This window comes from Epinephelus lanceolatus, chromosome 20, assembly GCF_041903045.1.
Source record: "Epinephelus lanceolatus isolate andai-2023 chromosome 20, ASM4190304v1, whole genome shotgun sequence".
Classification (NCBI taxonomy): Eukaryota; Metazoa; Chordata; class Actinopteri; order Perciformes; family Serranidae; genus Epinephelus; species Epinephelus lanceolatus.
The window spans coordinates 23761790-23783821 of NC_135753.1; the positions used below are offsets into that span (position 1 = coordinate 23761790).

The 22032-nt window shown below is 40.5% G+C and overlaps 2 protein-coding genes and 1 long non-coding RNA gene across 7 annotated transcripts in view; 1 reads left to right on the top strand and 2 right to left on the bottom strand.

Annotated features, from left to right (window-relative positions):
- Positions 1–46: 46 nt before the first annotated feature.
- On the top strand, positions 47–15187 carry LOC144458985 (uncharacterized). Its single transcript, XR_013488304.1, has 3 exons — positions 47–168; positions 11744–11816; positions 15048–15187. It is a non-coding gene; the product is annotated as an uncharacterized LOC144458985 (long non-coding RNA).
- On the bottom strand, positions 997–4699 carry timm21 (translocase of inner mitochondrial membrane 21). The gene is made up of 6 exons (XM_033638932.2): positions 4102–4699; positions 3248–3310; positions 3048–3145; positions 2765–2838; positions 2510–2615; positions 997–1480 (listed from the first exon to the last, which is right to left on the bottom strand). Exons 1-6 carry the CDS (start codon positions 4427–4429, stop codon positions 1388–1390), a joined length of 762 nt encoding a protein of 253 aa, XP_033494823.2. The 5' UTR covers positions 4430–4699; the 3' UTR covers positions 997–1387.
- neto1l (neuropilin (NRP) and tolloid (TLL)-like 1, like) overlaps positions 5482–22032 on the bottom strand; it is a 121689-nt gene continuing 105138 nt past the window's right edge. Inside the window, exons 9-12 of one of the 5 annotated variants that reach the window (XM_033639094.2) lie at positions 21506–21619; positions 15066–15693; positions 14106–14180; positions 5482–8116 (exon numbers count right to left, since the gene is read on the bottom strand). In XM_033639094.2, coding sequence (XP_033494985.2) covers positions 14120–14180; positions 15066–15693; positions 21506–21619 — 803 coding nt within the window. In that variant the 3' untranslated portion in view covers positions 5482–8116; positions 14106–14119. Of the gene's footprint in view, positions 8117–11908; positions 14181–15065; positions 15694–21505; positions 21620–22032 lie in introns of those variants that run through there. The other 4 variants (XM_033639093.2, XM_033639095.2, XM_033639091.2 and 1 more) reach the window with 4 other exon arrangements.

Sequence of the window (22032 nt, forward strand, 5' to 3'; positions counted from 1 at the left end):
CTGCTCCCCCTCGACACCGACGTAATATTTCCAATTAATCGGTTCGTGTTGATGGTGAAGTGTTGTTGTTGCCGTCTTAAAATGTATTTCCCAATTGTTTTGTCACCGTTGTCACCGGAGCTACTTTGTTCTGCCAAAGGATAGCGGAAATGAGAAAGTTCATCTCAGGTAGGTTCACAGTTGTTTAAAAAAATGTATAGCCGCTAGAAGTACCACAAACAGTACATTTATCAAATGATTCAAAATACTTATGACGTGTCAGCAACAGCGTTATCACAAAAAAAGCGATTAAAAAGTGATATTCCTCGGTTATTGCTGTGGTATTTCATAAAAGTCCTTCATAAATCAGGAAATTCCGAGGGTCATTGAAGGCAGCACATGCTTGCATGTCAAAGGAGTAAAAATGAAACCAAATACAGATCATTGTCATAAATGATGTCTTCACACTATATATGTGTATCATCGCGTCAAAAAACACAATAAGAAGTTGAATAATGTCAAGAGTAACCTAATTGTTCATTATTTAAAATCAGATGTTCAATTATTATCGACTTTTCAAGCTCTGAGTACATTAAAAAATGTGTTGAAAAACTATGCAAAATACCAACTCAAACACATAAACAATGTAAATAGATGAGAAATTATGAAATAATCTAAAAGGTCATATCAGGTTGTTGCTATCTCTCCACTCTTTGCCTCCATCTAGTGGCCATTGTCTCATAATGCAATCTAAAAGATAACCAAATACAGAAGTATGCAGTAAACAAAGACTAAAAATAAATATGGAAATTTAAAAGGAAAACAGACCTTTCAAAATACACAGAAAGTGACTGAGTGAGCTTGGCTCTAAGCAGAACAAAAGGACCCTGCAACATTTTCAAGGTCTTTCAAATGACAGACTTTACATAGTAATTTACACAATGACCTAATAAGGGTGAACATTGTGTTAAAATAACACAAAATAGAAATGAAATAAGAAATAAAACAACCGTACTGTATTTTACTGCATGTCTGTTCATGTACAAACATTTTTTATTACAACTTAAGCATCTCTGATTGCAGTTTATTCAAAAATGTAGTCCATCCTGTGGTATTTCATTTAAAAAACGACTTGTAGCACATGTGTATTATTTATAAAACAATAACACATAAGAGTCAATGATTATTTTCTGTGCAAGAACCTGTACTCTGCAAAGCTTTTCACCCGTTGCTCTGTTGTTGCGGCCAAGTTTAAAACAGCCCAAACTGTTGATGTTGAACATAACAGCTTTTTATAGTAAATTAAACTTATATTTACAGTAAATTGGCAGCTATTTGTCCAGTGACACAAACACACGTCTCATTTTCACAATGATTTTCCAGAGAAGATATACTCCTGAGTCATTTCTTATCGGTTATCTTCCACAATGATGGTTCGTCTTGGGTAGGTGTCCATTTCCACAAATATGTAGCGAAACTCATATTTTCCAGTTTCAGGATTCTGTGAAATAACAACAAATTAAATCAGTATCTTAATTTGGTGGATTTCTGTAAAAAATAAAAAAAATAAAAAATAAAAATAACAGTTTAATGATCACCTCTGTACATTTATTTTCTTTCTGCTGTCATGTGAAATTACTAATGCTGGGTTCACACTACATCAACACCACACGACGCAACGTCATATGGTGTCGGCTCGGATCGTGAACGACAAAGAGTGTCGTACGTGATTATCGTTTCATCTTGTGTAGCGTGTCATAGTAGATGACAACCGACACCACGTCTGGGACGCCTCACGACGTCCCGACAGAAGGTCTAGCATGTTTGATTTTCTTTTTGTTGTTCACGACTGCTCCCGTCACAGCCGTCACTTCGACCGATGGGAACACAGAGCGATCTGCTGCTGTGGACAACTGTACGGCAACAGCACCCCAGGGTTTTTGACATTTCCTCTAGGGATGCTACCACACAGCGTACAAAAGGCAAAATGATGGTGTGAAACAGCAGAGGCACTTTAGCAACCTGGTGAGTACTGCCTTTAGCATCAAGCTAGCAAACAATGTTATTTCTTCATAATGGAGACGGACATAAAGTAAGAAAATTAAAAAATAGTGGCTTTTACTACCAGCTTCATTTGAAACAGACTACACTGTAAATGGGTCGTTATTTACAACATTTCAGCTGGCACATGAACAGACACAGTGACTGAAACAATAGTAAAAGTAATAAAAATAGGACAAGAATAACCCGTTGACATCACACATGTCGTGAAAGACAACCAGGGATGATTGGTGTGGACCATCGAGAAGTCTGTCATGTCTGTCAGCCAAGTCATGGCCTGATTTTATGACTCCACTCCACAATCGCCTAATCTGACATAATGACTGTCAGAACAGATAAAAATGTTGTGTAGTGTGAACCAGGCATTAGCCAATTTAAATACTGCCACAGCTAAATATGAATAGTACTGTTTTGGTATGTCACATCACATCCATTTCACAAACTGCATTTTAACAAGGAAAACACCAACCTCTTTTGACTCTGAGTGTACAGTTCCTTTGAGGCCGGGCTCAGAGCCTTCAATGTAAAACTTAAGTCTCATGTGCTTCAGTCCGTCCTTCAGGTACTCCAGATGACTGAGGTGGAAACACACAATCACAGTTAACAGGATAAAAATACTCTAACACCTCATAACGCCATCTATTTAAAACTCTAGACTCTAGACAGAGATGTGCATATTATTCATTACCTCGTGTTCGGATAATCAACAGTTCAATATTCCCACCTGATATGCTGCCTCCTTCCTCGACGGGTAACCTCCCCATAGCACTTGATTGGCTCCCCAAATGCACCAATTACCTACATTTTTAATTAACAAAATGTTTTTTTGATTTACTTTTCAACAGGAGACAACATCAAGCTTTGCACTGAACTCAATGTAGATTAAGTAATATACAATACAATGACTGTCACAATACATTCATACATTCAGTGTAACTCATGTACTGTCAGAGGAGATGTTGCCATGAGGTTATAGGAGGAAAGATACTGTTTGGCCTCATTCTTACCTCTGGGTCTAACTTGACCTTGTTGAAGGCTTTGCCATAGACTTTATTTGGACTCGAGGAAGAAAACAGCTCCTGAAACACCACGTATAACAGCCCACCTGAAACACACACACACAGAACGACACATATTAGTGCCCGTTTCCATTATCTGACTTGAAACAAGAGGATAAATCTGCTTGAAATCTTAAGGTTGTAGTCACCTGTCACTCCAAGCCCGACAAGTATAACTATCAAGTAGGTGAAGTCTCTGCCGGCATCTTTCACTGGAAGATATAGAGGGTGGAAATTATTAGTGTAACCGACAGTGTGGTACTTGATCAGGTAGGATTACCAAACATTTGATGGTTACAGCCTCACAAAAACAGGGATCAGATCAGATAAGATAAGATAATCCTTTATTCGTTTTTTTGTGCACTAATGTCCTAAATAAATTGACACTGTTTGCATTGTCTCAACCTGTGATCCTTTTTGTAGCTAACCAGCCCAGTTGCATTGCTGTGCGGGTATCTCCTCTGCCTTCCTTTCATGGTTGTCCACTGTGCCATTGCACCCAAGATAAACTTTTTGTTGGCCTGGGTAGGCGCAGTTTCACAGCAGCCTTTCGACTTTATAGTGTAGATATTGCACAGTTTAGCATATGCTGATATTGCACCTGAGTGATGATTGTAAGCAGTAAAAACTAAAAGAAATATATAATAAATAGGCAGGCTGAATGGCAGAATTTATATTATTGCATGTATCATGTGTGGATATTTCACAAGTACTTACTTTATTCAGTAAATAAATAAATAAATAAATAAATAAATAGTCCTTTATCTGGCTGTGGAGCCTGATTGCATTGGACTCTGGACACTTGAGATGATGACTTGTCTTGATTCATGTACTATTTATAGACTCAATCATTATAGTAAGTGAGTCTGTCAATGAAACACGTTCTGTCAGTCCATAAAAGCGAGTAATAAAAAACTATCATGCTTCCTCAGTTATGTTATGCACTGTAATGAGAGTACACAGGAGAGGACACGACTCATGTGTATGTCAGTGTTTCTCTTACCTTTCTGTGCAGCTGAAGGCTTTAGGCTCCCACTCTGGTACCTGGACACCGACCTGTCTCTGTCCTCGGGGCTGCTTTGACTTCTGGCCGTAGAGTCCAGAGAAATCCCCCTCAGCCTGTGAGCCTGGATGAAGCAGCTCAGTCCTGGTGTGACACACGAAGGAGCCTCGGCTCTTCTGTGGAAGGTCAGTCTCGACACTGTTGACACTGTCCTCTGTGTGTGGACCAGCACACTGACCTGAGTGAGCTTGCATTGCTGCACACAGTACTGTGTCGCTGTTTGTTTTAGACTCCGGTGCAGAGCTTTCAGTATCTGCGTGTAAGCCATGACTGTGTCCTCTGTCAGTCAGTTAGCTTAAACTCTAGTCACCTGCGCAGTGCTAACGTTAGCCAGCAAGCCGAGTTAGCACGTTCTTTAGCACGCTAACAGCTAGCTACAGCTGTTAAAACTAACATACAGTAACCTACCGCGGGCTGGAATAATATAAAATGACATATACAACTTACAACACTGACTAAACTACTTGGACATACTGTGCTACAGGGGTGGACTGTCTCGAGCCAGTCGTGATTTGTGTATGTATTCCTGAGGCGCATACTTATGTCGTCACACTCCACAGGGTTCATGGGAAAGTGAGTTTTTCTAATAATCCCCTGACAGAAAACGGTTAACACAATAATAGGTAAAAACACACTCATGGTATTATGAATGGGTGTTAGTAACATTAAAATGGCGAAATATATAAAAACTCACATATTTTTTTTACAAACACAATGATATTGTTTCAATTTGAAAACAACACTGACAGAATATCACATTTTAAGCATGTCTCTTTTCACAACCAGTCAGTGGCGCCTGCAAGGGGAAGCCCAAGGGGGCCATGGCCACCAAAAAACAATTACTGGCCCCCTTACCAGCACCCTGTAGTGAAACTGGAGAGTTACATTACTGTCTTCAAAGCCCCAGACACACCAAACCGACTTCAAATTAGCAGCAACGAAAGCTGACTGCTGCATCACCTCATGTCGTCCTGTGTCTTGGCCGAAAAGTTGCACATGAACACACCGCAAAGACTATATGGCCGATGGCCAACTGGCACCTTCTGTGCCTGCGTGGGTGAATTTAACTCTACACCAGCAGACAACAGTAGTCTGTATTTGTCTTTCAAAAAGGAAAACCAGAAGACCATCTCGACGCTAGTTAGCCAGTTAGCATATTAACAACACAATCTGATGTTGAAAGATTAAAGCATATTTATCGTGTACCAGTGAACAATAATACAAACTGTTGGACTAAGAGTCTCATCCTACTCTCCAATGTGCTATGTGTGAGCTCAGTCCTGCGTGGTCTTTAATGAAGCAATAGGAGAAGATATTCGGTCTCAGTTAATGTAGTTTATTAAGCAGTAAAGGAATAAAATTACAGAGCTCTGGGTCTCAACTTCACGTCCCTGACGAACAACAAAGGTGTGTCAGTTCACGAAGTCTGACCTCCTGTCCTTTCCCTGTCCCAGTATATTTGAGCGTAACAGAGTGTCATTGTGCACGCAAGGCATTGTCCTCTTCTCATTGGCAGTTCCACTTCCTCCTTCACCACACCACGCCCCTGCCTCGTGTTAATCTGACTCCTTCCCGCTGGCGGTGGGGGCATGGTTCCTGTTTTGAAAGACAAGAGAACAACACAACTCCTTACACGTGCTGTACCTTACTATCTGTATATCACTTTCTATTCTTTTTACCATATATGAAACTAATTATCTAAGCATTGCGGTATGTGCTCCTCAGACTTCATGTCTCTTCCTCTCCTGTACTTCTCCACTTCTGCAAAGCAAACACATTCAGATCAGCTGAAATCATCTCAGTATTCTCATTGTTCACACATCTAAAACTTATATAGTGAAACACAACTTATAGTAAAACACATAAAATCATTCTATTCCCAACAAAACCAACACGAAATGTTTCTACTAAAGAGCTCAATGGCTAAAGAAAAAAATAATCTCACCTTGTGTAACAAGTTTGTTTTGGTCTCACTCCCTCTTGACTTTAGCTGTTTGTTTACTTGCCTCACTTCCTTTCTCTTCGTGTGCACTGAGCTGAACTGCCAATCAGAGTGATTACATTCACAGACGGACTCCGCTGTTGCCAATTCAACATGCTGAATCGGCCAATAAAAAAAAAAAAAAAAAAAAAAAAAAAAAGATGGGGACTGTCAACGGGCGGCGGTATGGGACACACCACACCGACCAGGGCGACAGATGCTCACTGGCAGCCCAACATTGACTGATGGCCAACCGTTGGCTTGGTGTTAGAACCTTAAGAGTGTGTGGCATGCTCATATTTTAAACTAGGCAAAAAGGTAGTTATATCTTATGAAACTAGACAACCTGTGACATCCATTGGTACCAACCTTGACAGCATAGCTTGTCGGAAAAGGGGCTAAATAATGATCCAAAGTTAGGCGAAATTTAGCAAGGGATAACTGGCATGGCCATTTTCAAAGGGGTCCCTTGAACTCACCTCAATATACCTGAGTGAAAATGGGTTCTATGGGTACCCTGAGTCAATCTTAAACTTGAGAAGGCTTGTTCCCAGTTAATATTTTGTTCCTTAAAATCTATACACTCTTTTAAATTAAAGCCGTAGCCTAAATTTGTCTTATTAAGGAAAAGGACAGCCAGCCTATCTGAAGAACAATGACTTGCCTAACATGCAGACAATGGAAACACATACATTTAAACAGGATTGTTGTGGAACTTAAAATGTTAATTTCACCGGTATTAGTCTAAGCACATCAGCTGGTCGCCACTGCAACCAGCAGAAAAGGAAGTCATGTTCACCCGATGAATGTAAAGCCAATAACCACTGTCATTTTAGCTCTGTCTTTGGTCTCTACCAACTAGCAGTTATATTTATAGCAAATTAAATAGGGAGCCTTGGTGCTAGGGATTCTGGGGAGGTAATATTAAACCCTTTTAGTTATTTGTTTGCTGGCCTATGTGGTTATATTTGCATATGAAGTAGCCTGTACTTAATCAAGTCTACTCTCAGTCTAAAAATACAGGAATCAGCAGATACAATATCCACCTTGTGTTTTTCAATTGTTGATATTGTTTAATATAAATCCTCCCAAGTTGTTAACACCTACAAATTCCCAGAAGAAATTATGAGTACCTCATTAGGATCCACAATGGCCCTGAGTGTAGAACAGAAAATTAGATGTTACTGACAAAATACCTCACAATAAAATCAGTAAACATTAGTTTATTGAAAACATTCTGTCCAGCATTTTCTGTTAATAAATAAATATGCAAACGGGTTAAAAAAAAACACCACAATGCAAAGAAGTTTGACAAAGAGAACGTCAGTAAATAATGTTTGGACATCAGTAAAGGTGGGAGTAAATAAACATTAGTTAATGGGTCAGTAGAATCATGTATATGCACCCATTTATGAAGTTTAGCATCACATTATCTCAAACATTCAGTGCTTCCGTCCTCTCAACAAGGCTTCCTGTTCTCGATTTGATATAAAAACAACCTGATACTCTACTGTAAAGAAATGACATCAAAGTAAGAAATATAATGTGAAATCAGCAGCGGAAATATGCAATTTCATATTTTGATGGTTACATGAAAATGATTTAAAAAACCTGATTCAGTATTTTTTTCTTTTCTCCAAGAACAACTTTACATTAAAGGTACTCTATTTCTCAAAAACCATCGTTTCAGTCCCGTGTCTGAAATTATCAGTGTTCCATGGCTCGTCAATCCCGGCCACGTGAGGAGCACAGGTATAGGGGAAAATGCATCTCTGCGGTCCCAAAGCAAAGAAGAAAAACTTGCGTACACCACAAACCTTTTTTTTTTCTTTAAATTTTTCTCATCACAACACTCTACATTGGTAAAGTTGCTCAGGGCAACAGTTCACTCAAGATGCAAGGGAGAGAAACCTTAGCTCCGAATGCTGTCAAACTTGGCAAGATGCAGAGGATTGATGCATCTGTCTGATGTATCTGCAGAGAAATGAAAACACTATTACTTTAAGTCTCTTCTGGGCCCTACACTTTTCTCATCTGCTGCCTGGGCTGCCTGCGACCGAATTGGTTCAGGCTTACTTAATTACTGAGGTGTCTGCCTCCATCTGTAAACTGGCAGATGAGTTTGTGACTTTGTGTGTGTTTAAGTGTGTATGTTCAAGAGAGAAAGCATAAGGAAGAAAGAGGAAGAGGTGAGTATTTGTGTGAGCTGTTTTGAAATGTCTACAACAGAAGTGTCAGCACAACTGAAAAACAACAGAGAGACAACACACAAACATGAGCGCAGTGTATGTATAGAAAAGAAACATATTTTATTCAGTATGTGCAGAGATATGAGTCTGTGTATGTGTCTGTGGAGGAAAAGGAGATTGGGGCATGATGTAAATAATACATACATGAAAGTGAATACAGAAAATAACATACACATACATGTAGATGGTAAATACCATAAAAAATTGACATATTAAGAAGAAAACACAGCGTAATAAAAAAGACGTCATATGCGAGTAGGGCTGGGCAATATATTGATATAGTGATATGAGACTAGGTATCGTCTTAGATTTTGGTTTTAATATCATGAGTGTCGTCTTTTCTTGGTTTTAAGGGCTGCATCATAGTGAAGTGATGTGATTTCCCTACTACAGTATTCTAGCTGTTTTATTATTTGCCTTTACCCATTTGAAGCTAATTTATACCCCCTTTACGTACGAAAATAGAGATGTTCATTTCAAACATTGTGACCGTCACCGCCCACATACACAGATCAGCCAAAACATTAAAACCACTTTGATTATTTTGTTCCAGTGCATTGCTCTGCTGGGAAACCTTTGGTTCTGGCGTTCGTGTAGATACCACCTGACATGTTCCACCCACTCAAACACCATTGCAGACCAAGTACCCCCCCTCATGGCAATAGTACTCCCCAATGGCAGTGGCCCCCCAGCAGGATAATGTACCATGCCACACTGCAAACCTCGCTCAGGAATGACCCAAGGAATGTGACAAAGACCTCAAAGTGTCAATCTGGCCTCCAAATTCCCCAGATCCTAATCTGAATGAGCATATGTGGCGGTTAACCCACCTCACAACGCACTGCTTCCAGACACCGCAGGACACTCCGAGAGATCCTAAGAGGCCCCACCTTGGATTAGGGGTACATCTGGGGTACCAGCACATCACAAGAATCCCTGAGCAAACTGGGACCTGGGTAATTTAGAAGTCGACACCTTGAGCTTTTTGTCACACTCCACAGGCCATTTCCAAACAGTTTATGCAGTGTGGCATGCTGCTTTTTTCTGCTGGGGGGTTACTGCCATTGGGGAGTACTATTGCCATGAGGGAGGGTACTTGGTCTGCAACAGTGTTTGAGTGGGTGGAACATGTCAGGTGGTATCCACATGATTGCCAGAACCAAAGGTTTCCCAGCAGAAAAATGCATTGGAACAAAATAATTAAAATTATTCACTTCACCTGTCAGTGGTTTTAATGTTTTGGCTGATCGGTGTACTTCCTTTATGTTGGATAGACACATCCAACAGATGGCACTAGAAGGCAGAGTGAAAAGTTTCTGACAACAACAAACACAACAGTGGAGGAGGTCATAATAATGTACCTTTTACGTAGGGCTGACCCAAATTCTTCCAAGCTGCCATGATAATTGACGTCCAAATCAGTTCCAATGCTGTGTTCATTAATTATGCATCAACATTAATTATTATTAGTCACTCTCAGATAAGGATATTTAAACTTAGAGATAGTTTTGTGACTCTGACTCGCTCTCATCTAACATCAGTCACCAGTAGTCCAGCACTAGTTACCGGAGACACTTTGACCACATGTCAGGCTGACAAATACACCAGCAAGTTGTTGAAAAAGTTAAGTGCCTGGAATAGTTTCAAAATTGACGATTGAGATGAACCTCAAAAAGTTGAGTGACATCCTGATTTTGCCAAGTGGTTGTTGTCCTGACAACAACATTTTGAATGATAGCCCTGGGACAACAACTAGCATCCTAATGCTAGAGCGTTACAGCTAGCCGACTAACTCTGGCAGCCAGAAACAAACATCTACGACTCACTGTACCTTTGACAGTTTAAACAAAGAACATATTTTCTTGTAGTGGCCCTTCTAAAATGAACAGGAATGAAAGTTAACATTACTGTATTCTGTTATGATCAAGGAGTTAATACTAAGCAGCTAGCGCCCCAGCTGGTGCTAATGTGAGATTATTTCTATGGTAGCAAAATACTAACAATCTAAAAAGCAAATATATATTTCAATGGCTGTAGTAGCAGACTAGTGTAAACTAAAGTAAATATTTCAGCTATTTTGTATGTATTTTGCAGGGCACTGGCATCAGGACTCTCTTTGATGACATCACAAACGCGAATTGGCTGAGGCAGTTGTTGTCCCAGGGCTATCATACAAACAGGTTGTTCTCAGGACAACAACCACTTGGCAAAATCAGGATGTGCATTATACAAACAGCAACCTTAGGATCTAAAAATGAAGCCAGCACGGATGTGCCAAAAACTGTAGTTCCCTGAATGGCCACTTGAGGCTGGCTCCAGAAGCCAGTCAGTCCCCGTAAACTCCCATGTTAAAAATGCCCAACTTTACAACAGAAATGAACATGTTTATAGCTAATTGTCCCACTCATGACAACTGTACAGGGTTGAATTTTTATACAATTCACCAGTTTACATTTTGTTAAGGCTTAAAGTTACATAAAGTGAGTGACAGTCTCTCTCTGTGAACAGTGTCCTCGGTTTGTCAGTCAGATACACCTGACGCTCCTCCACAGCTCCACCCTCTCGCCCAAATATGTTCACCTCTGGCTCCAAAAACAAAACGATGACATAATGCTGAATTCAAGGCTTCAAAACAATTGGGTGACATCACAGTAGCTACGTTCATTATTTTTATAGTCTATGTTATTACAGCTAATGTTACTGCGACCTGCGTGCTAACAAAGTCGCAAACTGTCAAGTTAATTTTAGTACATTGACTGAAAACTATTGTTTCAAAATGTCTTTGTCTCTCATGAACACCCCCACACCCCTCGAAGCATCAATATTTTTTTTACTGAAGCTTGGTATTTAGGACAGCCCTACTTTTAACGGAGGCCGCGTTGTCGACAGCCGTGGTATGAAACCATTAAAATCATCGCGCCATGTGGACAGAGAATTCTTTCCACGATATTACTGAATCTTTCGGTTTACAATGTCTTCACTGTGTCCTATGCTTGGGTCTTGCTTAAACTAAGCTACACTGCCCCCACGATCTCTGGCAGCACTGCTAAGCTTTGTCCATATCTATAAGTTTTCCGAAAACGAGTATGGACAGAAGGCTCCATCTGTGTCCATTTATGTATCTAAATTTGCAATGAGTCATTAGCCATTATATCCACATTAGCGATGATTCATCAGAAATCCCATTGTGTAAATAGGCTATTGTTAAAAGCATCGATACTCAAAGCTTTTTATATTGATATTGTGATATTTGATTTTCTCCATATCGCCCAGCCCTATGAGAGTCTGTGTGAATTGTTTATGTCATTGTGCTCACAGCTGATCTACTATTCTCGCTCTCCTCATCCTGCAGGTTGTTTTTCTACAAGAGCAGCCTGCCAACAGTGAGTGTTATCAGAATATGAGGCTGATCCGTCCCTTCTGCAGTACGTATGGGGTTAATCTCATCAGGACAAACACAAAAAGTCAATTAACTTGTCTGTCAGATACCTGTGATTATTTGAACCGTCTAGGACTGGTTTTATTGTCCTGCTCGGTGAAACAAATCCCTTTGGTTTGGATCTGGTCTTCCTCTAAAGCAAATCAGCCACAACAAACAAACCAACATCTAAAAATGCATGAGACATGTGTGCTGACAGTCGGAGGACACACTGACAGGACAGAGGAAGTGCTGACCAAAAGGCAATAAAACAAAGAAAAAAAGGTGAAGCTTTATTGTTATTTATTTTACAAAGCATCAGTAAAATCAGCCCTGAAAGATAATTTGAGTAACTGTAAAAACTGTCATCCTTTCAATTTGCCCTGGTATAAAAGTCTGTTTTAATACAAAGACATTAAGCCCCTACAGTAGAAGAGAGTTAGAAGACAAACAGACTTGAAGTAAATATGTTTGCTAAAAAACAAAACAATCGTTGTCGAAAACAAAAGCCTGTCAAAAAGTTAGTCAGCATATTTAAAAGGGAGTTTGTGTTAAAATGAAAATGGTGACATCCATTTGCACAGTTCTCTTCACCTAATGACTCGGCTAAGCAGCAGCATGCAATGCTAATTCTGAAGATGCTTTTTTGCACTACTTTTAATTTCTGATGACTTATGTATTAGTAGATGGGGGCTTTTCATATTTTAATGTTAGTATGTTAATGTTTCGATGGGTACAAAAGAAGCATGCACAAGCCATACCACTCTGCCTCCAATTGTTATCCAAATTAAACTGCTTCTGGTTATTCCAACAATATTCACTTTAGTTAGGTTAGTAATTAATTCCAATTTTCACAAATAAAATAAACCTTTCTAGATTCGACAAACTGCAAGCATCTATAATTTGCTACAAAAAAAATCATATGTATGCGACTCAGTTGAAAAATGCATGCTTAAAAATTAACTTAAAGATGTTCGATCACATTAATTTTGTTATCAGCGAGGAATCTATGACAATGACAGATATGTTTCTGACTAACATCCCAAATTTAAAGTTTAATAATGAATAATCAGTAATCACGATCATTCTACAGGTCCATTTCTTTCCAGCGAGACAAAAAAAAATTCTGGATTGACTACAGTACGTACAGAGCTGACGCTGTTCACAGCGTTGCAGCATTGAGTATGTTTGTCTAGTCCCTTGTGTTCGTCTCTGCACATGAATACATATTCAGTATCCTTTCGTCAAAGTGTCCCTTCATCATCATCATCAGCATCATGCTGGTGTAAATCTCCGCTCCGCTTTGTCATATGTCAGTGACGCCCGTTCGTACTGATCCAGGATTGCACTATTCTCAAGAAGTCTACATGATGGAGACAATGCAACATAATGTAGAACATAAGCAGACACACACACAACAGGACAGCACATTTTTTTTTCACACTAAGAGACAAAACAACGGGTAGCACTTTATGTGACTGCTCCATTATATGCGCGCATAAAGCTGCAAGCGTCTAACGCTGTATCAAATGTAACTTTTTCAATAAAGAAGTTGCTCTCGTCAGTTATTAACATCTCAGATTTATTCATCTAAATTCTCAAAGTGCTTATGGCAACCTCATGGAAGCACAGTCTTGGAGCATACACATGAATTGTTACACACAGGCATAAATACTATGCTTCACATTTAACCAAACACAAAATCAAATACTACAAGTGACGTAAATCATGCAAAACTCCAGAGGAATTCTGTATAAGTGTGTCATCAGTAAAGATTTGTAAATGACAGATATTTGAATGATCTTCATGTGCTTTTTTTAAGTGTGTGCAAAAGAAATCCCACCGATTTAATTTAATGAAAACACATGGGATTGTGTCGGCTTTCAAATTTGTGCTTTTATGTTGATTTGTGTCTTTACATGATTGATCTGCTGTGGGCCTACTGGGAGAAAGAGTGCAGAGGTTAGACATATTACTTGATAACAGCTTCAACTAAAGATGATTGAAAAAGTCCATGCTAATGAATATCCACCGAGTGATACAATATGTCCTCGGGAGGACATACAGTAAACTTGGGCATCACAAACACTTCAAACAAACTCACTAAGAGAGCAAGATGGCTGCAAGCAAGAAAACCATCTTGGTGAAAATGAACAAATAAAAAAACAAAACAAAATATAAACCCGCGCAAAAATCACAGAAAAGAAAAAAAATACATAAAAGTATATACTGACGGGGCAAATGATGACTACACAACAACATATAAAGATTTGGATTGTTGGATAAGGGTGCTTACCTTGAGATTGTCTCTTAGACCCTAGTTGTGTTGTACTCTGATTCATGTTTGCTCAAAGAGCCAATGAGGCAGAACCTGAAATGTCACGGCTCTTTCATTTAATATCAAACTGCTTTTGCATAGAGGTCAGAATGCATAATGTGCTACATAACAGCAATGAAACTTCATTAGTGCGTTGCTAGTCTCTGGGAGCCTCGCATGCAGACTTGTAAAAAATAAACAGTCAAGAAAGAGCACATAGAAAGTGCATGCAGGAACGTAATCTCTCCAAAAAATGTACTCTGATACCTTCACATTGTGTTTTTGTAAACATATACAGTTACTTTTCAAGCAGTCAAGGTGCAAGTACACAGTAAAATACTCTTTTTCTTTTTTAGAAAAATCTTCATGCCAAAATGTTCTATATAGAATATAAGTCATATATTTTTAGTATCACAGTTAGAAATAGAAATGCATATTTTGTAGTAATTTGCATTCATGTCAATGAAGTTAGTCGACTCTATGAGGCACCGGTTCAAGCCCTTGTGTTAACAGTCAAAACTGGACTGATCACAGAATTAATATTGTCTAAAATGAGGTCTGTGTTAGCTTAAAGAGCTCCGATTAACCTTAAAGTACAGTAGAGTTAATAGTTTACGCTATAAATCACCATTTGGGGGTGAACTAGCAGGGGGCGCTTGACATGTTCAAGGATGAGCATGCAAGAGGGGGCAAATTCGTCTACAATAATTTAGCCCTTTGTGAAAATAAGTGATAGAAAGGGGAGAAAGAACAAGGGTCAATGCAAAAAAACGAAGCTTATTATAACCTTAAAAAAAATAATGAGAGGAAGAGGAAGAACAAAGTAAGAGGGAAACAAAAATAAATGTAGGCCTAAGTATCCCACACACATTTCAAACATCCCCATAGTTAACTCTACGGTTGCTGTTCTTTCCTCATCAGAAATCTATGGATACTGACCGCTGTACTGCCTTTTCGTGGCGTGAAAGCCGGTGGCTGGTGGTGGGAACTTCTTCCAGGTCGTCGTCCAGGTCGCATCCATTGTCCGCTGCCTCTTGCGAGTAGCTGTGCTTCATGACCAAGATGCTCCTGCGGTTTCCGGTGGACGGCAACAAGGGCCGCACTGCCATTGGCGGCTGCGGAAGGTCTGTGAGCAGAGCGGCGGCCGCTGTATCTCGGGCGCTCAAGTTCCCGCGGCTTCCTCGTCCGCTGAGCGACAGCTGGGATATGTGGGCGGACCCGGGGTTGGAGGAGGAGCCACAGTGGTGATCGTGGACGCAGCGCGAGGAGGCACGGCGTAGGGCGTGGTAGTTCTCAAAGTCTTCCGCCAGGTCGACTAAGTCTGCTGAGGCCGCCGCGGCTGTGGTGGCACTCCGTAAAGTACACAGCTCGTAGTGAGGCGGCTCAAAGACCTCTTGGAACATGGTGGGGTCAAAGTCCTCACGCCGCAGGATGTACTTTTTACGTGGCTGCTTGATCTGGACGATGACGGAGACGATGAGGAGGATGAGGACGATGCAACAGGTGACACCGATTATGGTCCCGTTTGTGTTGTTCAGGTTGTCCAGGATGTTGGCTTTCCTCTTCTCTGCACAGCAGCGGAGAGACAGCACAACAGAAAGAGAACTTTAATGAGCATACGAACCATTTGTCCCCGCAACACATTCTCACTCCCAGCTCATCAAATACAGATGCTTGATTAGTGGTCCTACACGTCAGACCATGACAGTCTAGGTACCCCTCTAGCATCAGTTTTGGAAGCTCAGGGACAGTTGACGCCCATCACCAGGCCCCCAGCATGTTTGCCAGGCTTTGAAGCCAATTTCTGTCATGGCCAAACCATAGAATTACTCCCTGGAATAACTTCCAGGTCCATCACGTGATGCCATGTGGCCCAAAAAGACATTTTCCCATTGACTTACATTGTGAAAGAGACATCTGTAAATCAGTGGATACATATTACTGAGCGTCACAACTCTGCAAAAAGACTTGTTTCACTATCAGGATTTGATCTGTTCAGTCTGACAACATTTTGAATCTCTAAAAGAGCCACATGATTAAATCATTTGATCCCCATTCAAATTAGCAGAGGGCTAAATTGGAAGTTAGCATCTCAGTTGGCTAAAGTGAGCTGCTTGGCTCATGAAAGTCTTTACCGCACCTGCTCCATGGTCCCTTTGATACGGAAGATCCAGGTAATGTTATACCTGAGAACTTTTTTGGCTTCATGCCACTGAGCAACTCTCATAGGAATGAAGGTGGCACCCCCCCCAAAGCTGTATCCAGTTCTCCTTATATACCCATGCTATGACAAGTATAGTATATTTTCAAAATAAACGTACACGTTCACAGGAAGTTTACAGTTTCCGTTTGTTTCAAAATAAACTTCCAATTTAGGTTAACTTCTTTATAGGCTGACGTCGTTTAAAGAATATATGATTTTAACAAAATCCCTTGGTTAGGTTTAGAAAAAAAGATCATAGTTTGGGTTAACCCTTTGGGGTCAAGGGTACAATTGGCCGTTTTTGACTACTTTTGATTGTACCTTTAAATTTCACATTAAAAACTGTTTACCTGGCTTGCTTGGTGTCATTTTTTTTTAGCACAACCTCACCTGTGTGACTTTACAGTTATGTTTTCATTTTGACATACTGTATTAACACATTGGACCTAAAATCACACAAAAAACACCACCAATAGGAAAGGGGGTGTCGTGTTTTTTTTCTGCTTGCCAGCATATTTGTTAGAATAGCTCATGTTTACCATTTCTTCCTGCACCAAACGTGACGACAATATTCAGGAAAAAGCATGATGTAAATTACTTAAGTCTGGTTTTACTTGGCCTATCAACACAATTTTAAACTGGTATATAGTCTGAAGTTCGCACTTTTGACGCAAGTTGAAACGGAGACTCAGCGAGGCTACACTACAACATCTTAAATCGGTCATGTGATTTGGATGCACTGGCACGTCCGTGGACTCCAGAGGGTTAAGATAAGTAAGTTTGTTACTAACGTATGTTACACAGATATGTTGACTTTTGTTTTCACGCAGGACATGAACAGTGGTCTCCTGGGTCAAAGTCCTTCTTTAAGATGAGTCAGCTTGAAACATTAAAAAGTCAGTCGCAGACAGGGTTTTTTTTTTATCGTGGATTGTATAAAATAAGGGACGTAGCTATCGTGACATCACCCATTGGTTTACGAACTACCCTTTTGTTCGGCATTTTAGCTGTCATCATCTTGGTTTTTTGGAGTCAGGAGTGGCCACGTATGGATGAGAGGTTCTGGCTGTGGAGGAGCGAGGGGTGGGTCTGACTCCTAGATTGTAACAACTCCTGGCAGAAAGCATGTTGCTTAAAGGGATATTGCACCCAAAAATGAAAATTCAGCCATTACCTACTCACCCATATGCCAATGGATGCTCAGGTGAATTTTTAGAGTCCTCACAACACTTCCGGTAATCCAAGGGGAGAGCGGGTAGCAACACAACTCCACTTAATGGAGGCTTACAGCGCCCCAGATTCAGATTTCTGATCAGCTTTTTATGTCGGGGCTTCAGGACACTCGGATCACTACGGTGGAGCAGTATGGAGATATTTTGTGGTTTCAATTATGTGTTTTTGGACGTTTGAATCTGGGGCGCCGTAAGCCTCTATTAGGTGGAGTTGTGTTGCTACCTCCTCTCCCCTGGGATCTGCAAGTGATGTGAGGACTCTAAAACTTCACCTGAGCCTCCCTCGGCATATGGGTGAGTAGATAATGGCTGAATTTTCATTTTTGGGTGCACTATCCCTTTAAAGCAGCCCCACCCTTGACTTTAAGCCTTGATAAAATGTGAACGTTAAAATTAACTAGAGATCAGAACTGTTTTTTGTACCAGACTTTAAACATGTTCATTTCTGCCGTAAAGTCGGGCATTTTAACACAGGGCTCCATGGGGACTGACTGGATCCAGCTTCAAGAAGCAGTTTTTGGCACTTCAGTGTCGGAGGTTGTAACTTGTTTTTACCTGAATTATAAAGCTATTGTTAGCATACTTAGCCCGCTAGCTACAGATATAAAATCTGCCAGTGACAGACAAAATCTACAGTCACCAGAAAAAATAAAAAAAAGTCTTCCAGGGCCCATGATTTAAAAATATTACTGAGAATTTCGAGAGGTTATCTGCCATTATTTTCACTGTCAACTGCATATGCCATGTGAGAGATGGACAGGCAGAGCAACAGTAACTAAGGGTGGTGAGGCTTAGCAAATGGCCATTAAGATTCCCTTAGCAACAGCTCAGAGACGGAGATACCATAGCTCACATGTAAAGAAATCTCTAACAAACAGACCTTATCATGTACAAGACTGAGGCCTTGACTTTCATGAGCTATGAATAAAAAGAACAAAAGATCACACGGTGTCATAGCTATAGTCTATTTATCACGAGCGAAAACAAAGAGACGCACTGACTAACAGTGTGTCGGGAGGCAATGGGTGGGGAGATCTGTGACATTTAAATGCTGGATGAACATGTAGCACAGCACACCGAGTTTCAATGACAGTTAATGGTTACATTCAGAAGTGTAAAGGAGAAAGGAATAAAACTTGACATTTTAACACTAATGAGGACAAATGTGGACACTGCAGCGGCCCTGTGCGTTACTAGAGCGCAGAGAAGGCGGGAAGACAGAGTTAACAGGCTGAGAAACATGGCCTCTTCTTGCTGAGTGCTACACAATTTCAAACTCTGTAGGGTGAAAAGGTATCTTAGTCTGCGTGAGGAATAGGCCGTGCAGGATTTAATTAATTGATGCAATTTGTCATTTGCTCAGCTTAAGAGAGACTTACAGTGCTGTCCATGTAGAATACACAGGCATCTCTGTGTGAAGCTTTTCTATCTTATCTAAATGTAACGTGCGGCTGGAAGTTTCCCGAAGAGAAAGTGTACAGGTGGAGAGAGTTATGTGTGTACAGTATGTGTGTGTATGTTTGAAGGAAAAACAAACTAGAAGACATCTTAACTGCAAGCCAAGCACAACAGCCTAATGAACATCAAAAACACATTGTATTTATTGACGTGGGAGTTTCAGTGCTAGAGGGCTCAGCTCAGGGGAGCTACAGTATAGATCTCATCTTATGTGCTCGGAATACAGTGATGGGCGATGAAAGGTCGAGGAAGAGAAGACTAATTAATTGGCAATATAATGCAGAGAAAAACTGGCTCATCCCCAGAGTCCCCTTCACACATCTCAGCTAATTATTGGAATGGCATCACACACTGTACAGAGACGCCGCAATAAGAAAATCTCAGTTAGAGGTGCAGATAAATTATGGAGCTGCCAGTAGCGAGACACTGGGGATCAATGTATAGATCGAGTGGCTTTAAAATTCAGAGTGCAGTCAGGGATCAAACTACAGAGGAAATGAAGAAATTGATGGAAAACACAGGACCTGGCTTGAGGCATGGAAACAGGGAAAAATAAGGGCACCTTCTAAGAATGAAAACAAGACCTGGACAAAGACCAGGATCAGTTGAGGATGAATTCTGGCCTTTTAAATCTGGTATTCTAAACGTATATCAATATTATATCAATATCGTGACATGAGACTAGATACTGCTTTAGATTATGGATATCCTAATATCATAAGTGTCACCTTTTTCTGGTTTTAAAGGCTGCGTTACAGTAAAGTGATGTAATTTTCTTAACTTACCAGACTGTTCTAGCTGTTCTATTATCTGCCTTTACCTGCTTAGTCATTATATCCACATTATTGATGTTCATTTATTTGAAAAGAATCTCACTGTGTAAATATAATGTGAAATATATAGTCGAACCCTGTCGTAATATCGATATTGAGGTATTTGGGCAAAAAAATATTGTGATGTTTAGATTTTCTCCCTGTATCGCCCAGCCCTAAATACAATATTATTATTAAACTGTAAAAACATATCAACAGGTGGCGCCCACTAGCTTACCTGACGAAGCAGGTGCCCCATGTACAAATGCTGTGCGCTTGCCACAGCGATTGTGGGTTCAGTGCCAACCCTGGGCCCTTTGCTGTATGCAACCCCCCTAAGCCGTAAGCTGTCCTATACACTTACACTTACAAAATGTGTCTTTTTATAAACCTGACATGTTTTCAAGTCACTTGCAGTCCATTCAGAATGGATCCGCGACCCACTTTTGGACCATGACCCACCAGTTAGGAACCACTGTTTCTAATATTCGTGCCCCCTGTTACAGAGGTATTTCACTGCTGGAACGATGGACACAAAGACTTCTGAAATTGGTGCTACATGACCACAGAAAACTGAGAACGTAATGCAAGCTTGTCCGATTTGATACAATAAACAATATGACCGCCGGCTGGTGGCAAACAATCATACATTACCGCAAAACAGGGAGCTAAAATGTTTTTTTAATAACATTTTAGGTTGGAAATCAGCAACGCAGTAACAGAATCTTGGTTCATATTTTATCCAATTCCTGTTCATAAGTTCTCAAATAACATCCAAACAGTGCACTAAAGTTTGTTTCTGAAGACATTTTAGGAGAGAAATAGGCAATACAGTGACAGAATCTTGTTTTTTATATGATCAGCACTGCCTGCCAGTTTGATCGGCGTATGGAGGTGGCTGTCTCCCTCAATCCATTTCTATACTCTGTGTGTCCCTGGTGGCAGGTGTACAAAAATGAAGAAGTACAGTCTGTAGTTTGAGCAACAGCCCCAGAGCCAGCAAAAAATCGACTGGACATGTGAAACTTTGAGCTGGGAGATCTGCGGGCAAGATGGAGGTACAGTGGGTCGTCCACTAATCGGAAGATCAGTGATTGGATCCCCAGCTACTCCAGTCCACATCTTGAAGTATCCTTGAGCAAGATACTGTAGCCCAAATTGCTCCTGATGGCTTTTCCATCGGTGTGTGAGTGTGTGTGTGAATGGTTACTGAGTAGCAGGTGACATCTTGTATGGTAGCCTCGGCCACCAGTGTGTGACTGTGTGAATGTGACATGTAGTGTAAAAGCACTTTGAGTGGTCGGAAGGCTAGAAAGCTCTATACAAGTGCAGTCCATTTACCATTAACACATATTCCCAACATTTATATGGTACAAAGATGGTTGAAAATCAGCAAATTGTCCCTTTAATGCCACGACTACTGGTGTTACAGAGGCAACACTAATAAAACCTCTATTAGCAGACCTTGTAGTGACAGGAAATACTAGAAGTGCCACTGTGCCATATCTATTGCTATCTATTACTACTAATAGCAGTAGCAGCAGTGACAAGTAGTAGGAGTGTATCAGGCTCATAATGAAAGTGCAGTTAAACTCAAACCCACTCTGTTTTCCTGAAACACTCAAACGAAGTCTCTACTAGTGTCACTTAACGTGCTAAAAAGTAACGTCTCACCTTTGCATTGGTTCTCGTCCCAGGGGTAGACACAGTTCTGCATGCCATTACACACCAGCGAGTTGTTTATGCACATGTTACTGTGACAGAAGAAGGCATCTGCATCGCATGGAGCTAGAAAGGGAGAGAGCACATTCATACAGGAGTTATTAAAGTGATCTGTCGCACTGTCTTCACTTCACTAAAGTCCTTATCTCGTGCTTACTCACTTGCAGTCTAATCAGAAACCATAGAAACAGTGAGTTCCCGCTCATTAACAACAGTAAATGTGTAGGACACTTTAGAGGTGCTGCAGCACAAATCAGTATTTGAAGTAGAGCTGAAGAGATGTTCCAGTGCGCCAGATTTTGAGGAAATAAATTTGGATGGGCATTACTCAAATCAGACCTGTCCCCCCCTGCACCCATCTGTTCTTCATGAATTTTCATCCTCATCCTCCTCTTCAAACATTTGCAGAGACAACTTGTGGATATGAATGCATTTCTTGGAATGTGTGCGTGTGGTGTCCAGAAAGATGGCCGTGACAT

Coding starts and splice junctions, on each gene's coding strand:
- timm21 (XM_033638932.2), bottom strand. CDS start 4,429: ATGGCTTACACGCAGATACTGAAAGCTCTGCACCGGAGTCTAAAACAA. Junction 3,146..3,247: donor TGTCGGGCTTGGAGTGACAG/GTGACTACAACC, acceptor TGTGTGTTTCAG/GTGGGCTGTTATACGTGGTG. Junction 2,616..2,764: donor GGAAGGAGGCAGCATATCAG/GTGGGAATATTG, acceptor TTTCCACCTCAG/TCATCTGGAGTACCTGAAGG.